General features: G+C 38.5%; 1 protein-coding gene across 4 annotated transcripts in view; it reads right to left on the bottom strand.

The window, feature by feature from the left end:
* The window catches only part of DYNC1I1 (dynein cytoplasmic 1 intermediate chain 1), a 338,688-nt gene that overhangs the window by 268,917 nt on the left and 66,678 nt on the right, over window positions 1-3,093 (bottom strand). For 2 of the 4 annotated variants that reach the window (XM_007450661.1, XM_007450660.1), the window contains exon 5: window positions 2,535-2,594. The exons of the other annotated variants lie outside the window; for them this stretch is intronic. In XM_007450661.1, the coding sequence (XP_007450723.1) occupies window positions 2,535-2,594 (60 nt within the window). The remainder of the gene's footprint in view (window positions 1-2,534; window positions 2,595-3,093) is intronic. 4 annotated transcript variants of the gene reach the window in all.

The following is a 3,093-nucleotide window of genomic DNA, read 5'->3' as shown; positions in this document are numbered from 1 at the left end:
AAAAAAAAAAAAAAAAAAGGCTCTGAAGAACCTAGGGGCAGGACAGGAATAAAGACGCAGACGTAGAGAATGGACTTGAGGATATGAGTAGGGGGAAGAGTAAGCTGGGAAGAAGTGAGAGAGTGGCATGGACATATACACTACCAAATGTAAAACAGATAGCTAGTGGGAAGCAGCTGCGTAGCAAAGGGAGATCAGCTCGTGCTTTGTGACTACCTAGAGAGGTGGGATAGGGAGGCTGGGAGGGAGATGCAAGAGGGAGGGGATATGGGGACATACGTATATGTATAGCTGATTCACTTTTTTATACAGCAGCAACTAACACAACAATGTAAAGCAACTATACTCCAATAAAGTGTTAAAAAAAAGAAAAAAAACTGGACCGGATAAACAAACAGCAGTATGTCCATACAATGAACTAGTCAGCAAAAATACGGAATCAACTGCTGATATACACCTACATGAATGAGTCTTGACATAATTATTCTGAGTAAAAGAAGTCAGTCAAAAGAGTACCTACTGCATGATTTCATTTATATAACATTCTAGGAAATGTAAACAAATGGACAGTGACAGAAAGCAGATCAGTTGTTTGGGGGGTGGAGAGAAGCAGGAGTGAAGATGAAAAAGGCACAGGAGAAAACTTTTGGGGATGATGAATATGCTTATTATCGTGATTGTGGTGATAATTTCATGAATGTGTATACATTAAAATTTATCAATTTCAATACTTTAAATGTGTGTCGTTTCTTTAATATTAATCATACTTCAATAAAGCTGTTTAAAAAAATCAAATGACAGAGCCAGTTAACCCCATGCCAAAGAGCAAGAAGAGGAAATAAAACTGTCACTAGAAAACTCTTGTCGCCTAAGGTAAACTTCATAAAAAAACTTCATAAAAAAAAAACTTCACAAAAAAAAAAACTTCTTAAAAAAACTGAGTTTTTGCCTGAAAAACAGATATAAATAGGAAAATTCCTAACTGTTCCACACCAGCAAGTGTAATTTACCAATGTCACAATCTGTCTAAAAAATCTGTTAATTTAAGTGCATAAGGTAAAGTCTCTGCCAGTTCTAGCCTTTTTTTAGAAAAAAACACAATGAAATATTGAAGAACTACAGTCTGAAATGCTCCTGAATAGTAACATACTATGTATTCAGTGTTTTTCACCTTGATTTAGCCATATTTCTTGGTTATTTAAATAATACAAATGGAAATAAAACATACAATGAACTACATAACTAAAGAGCCAGAAATTTAGTAGTGTTAAAAAAAATAGTGTATCAGTTACCCGAAGTGTTAGGATATTACCTTGGCTTAGCAGTGTTGTGAGTTTGCAGAGAACTTTTGCATACATAGAAGGACACAGGCAGATGGCATTTAACCTAACATACAGAGAGCCCTTCAACCTTGAACGCCTACAGTAGGCACTGAAATTGATGGAAACCCACAGATACATGCCCAGGAGTCTCAGAAATTCAAAATAAATAATAAACAAATAGACACCCACTTCAGGATTCATTAGGTTGTATTTAGAAAGAAAAAGTAATAGCTTCACAAAATACTGTAATAAAATTTTTCACATACTGAGGTACCCAGTGGCGTGTTGGTATATGTTCAATAACTGGCTTGAGGGAAAGGGAGCAAGCCCTGGTTTGCAGCATTTGCCAATTTTTGTGGTGTAAATACCCTCACCGTGGCTGGTTTCGAGCTGATCTGAATTCACCAAAGCAAGCTGAAAAGAGAAGCACACAGTCGGTGCTCCTGAGCTTGAGCACAGCTAGGACAAGCACCCCACTGGAAACATCTCAAGTGTGAATATAAGCTAACCCCAACCCTATAAGAGAAATAAACTACGTTTCTAGGAAATGCCTGTGTGTTTTATTCTTTGTGGATGACTTTTCAATTCTGAAGCTACCTTTTAACATACATTTCCACTTGAAAAAAAATGAACTTTAGGATGCAGGAGACATTACCCATCATCAAATATTTGACATTTCTTAATACTGAGGCATTCAACAAATCTGCTTTTTCTTTAACAGGAATCTTTATACATTCAAACTTGATTCCAATTAAATGCTAACTGTGAGTCCCCGAAAAGTGAAAAGGAAAGGAAAAAAACAAGATACAACATTTTCATACTGATTTTAGACAAGGATTAACTTAAGGTAACTTGTTAGTCAAGGGGAGGATGGTTAGGATTAAGTTAATGATCTCTGCCCTCACAGAACTTGCGTGCCCCACCTTGCAGCAGAGGTGTGGGGATATGTTTGTAATTTTTGTTTTGGGGGAGGGCTATTTTGCAATCATAGGAATTAGAAGGGGAGATCAAAAGCCATCTTTTTGTGGTGTTTTCCACAAAGAGACTTTCTTCAAAGCATAACTTCATAAGGAAAACTAACAGAAGGAAATAAACTTGTCAAACTGGAAATTCAACAAAGAGGGAAAAAGCAAGAGCAACAACAGCTCCAGCATTTCAACACAACTGTAGCAAAGAAATAATAAAAGGAGTAACAAAAGAGCAGACATATACCCAAGTTCTGAGTCTGACTGCAGCTGGAGCACTGAGGGGTCTGTGTCCCACTGCAGGGTCCTAATCGTGCAGCACAAAGGAAAAAAAGAACACAGAGAATTAACAAAAGGGGAGGGAAACAAACCAAACCAAACCATGTCATTCATCAAGGCAATGGCATATACAATGTATACACAGAACATCTCCCCACTTTGTCACCCTGGCAACCCCCAGGAGCCAGGAAGACCCCGTGAATATCAAGTGACAGGAGAAAGTGAGGGGCTGTCCTTTCCTTTGAACAACTGTTTGATACTGGAAGCTATGGTTGTTTTCATGGAAGGAAGCCCAGAGCTAAATATTCAAATATTCATCCACTCACACACACCCTTTTTGCTTTTGTTTCATTCTACACTGGAGCCTGACTGATTTCAGCATGTAAACTGCTTCATGTACACCCCAGGGCCCAGTCACACCTGGGAGCAACAAGCATCTCCCATGCAATGATGAGAATCAAATGCAAGGGTTCGAATGGGCCACAGCAGGAGCATCTGGGGAAGTCTGGCCAGGTAGAACACGACTG

The sequence above is a fragment of the Lipotes vexillifer genome, unplaced genomic scaffold (assembly GCF_000442215.2).
Source record: "Lipotes vexillifer unplaced genomic scaffold, Lipotes_vexillifer_v1.1 scaffold172, whole genome shotgun sequence".
NCBI classification, from domain to species: domain Eukaryota; kingdom Metazoa; phylum Chordata; class Mammalia; order Artiodactyla; family Lipotidae; genus Lipotes; species Lipotes vexillifer.
This window is presented reverse-complemented; position numbering and strand designations above follow the sequence as displayed.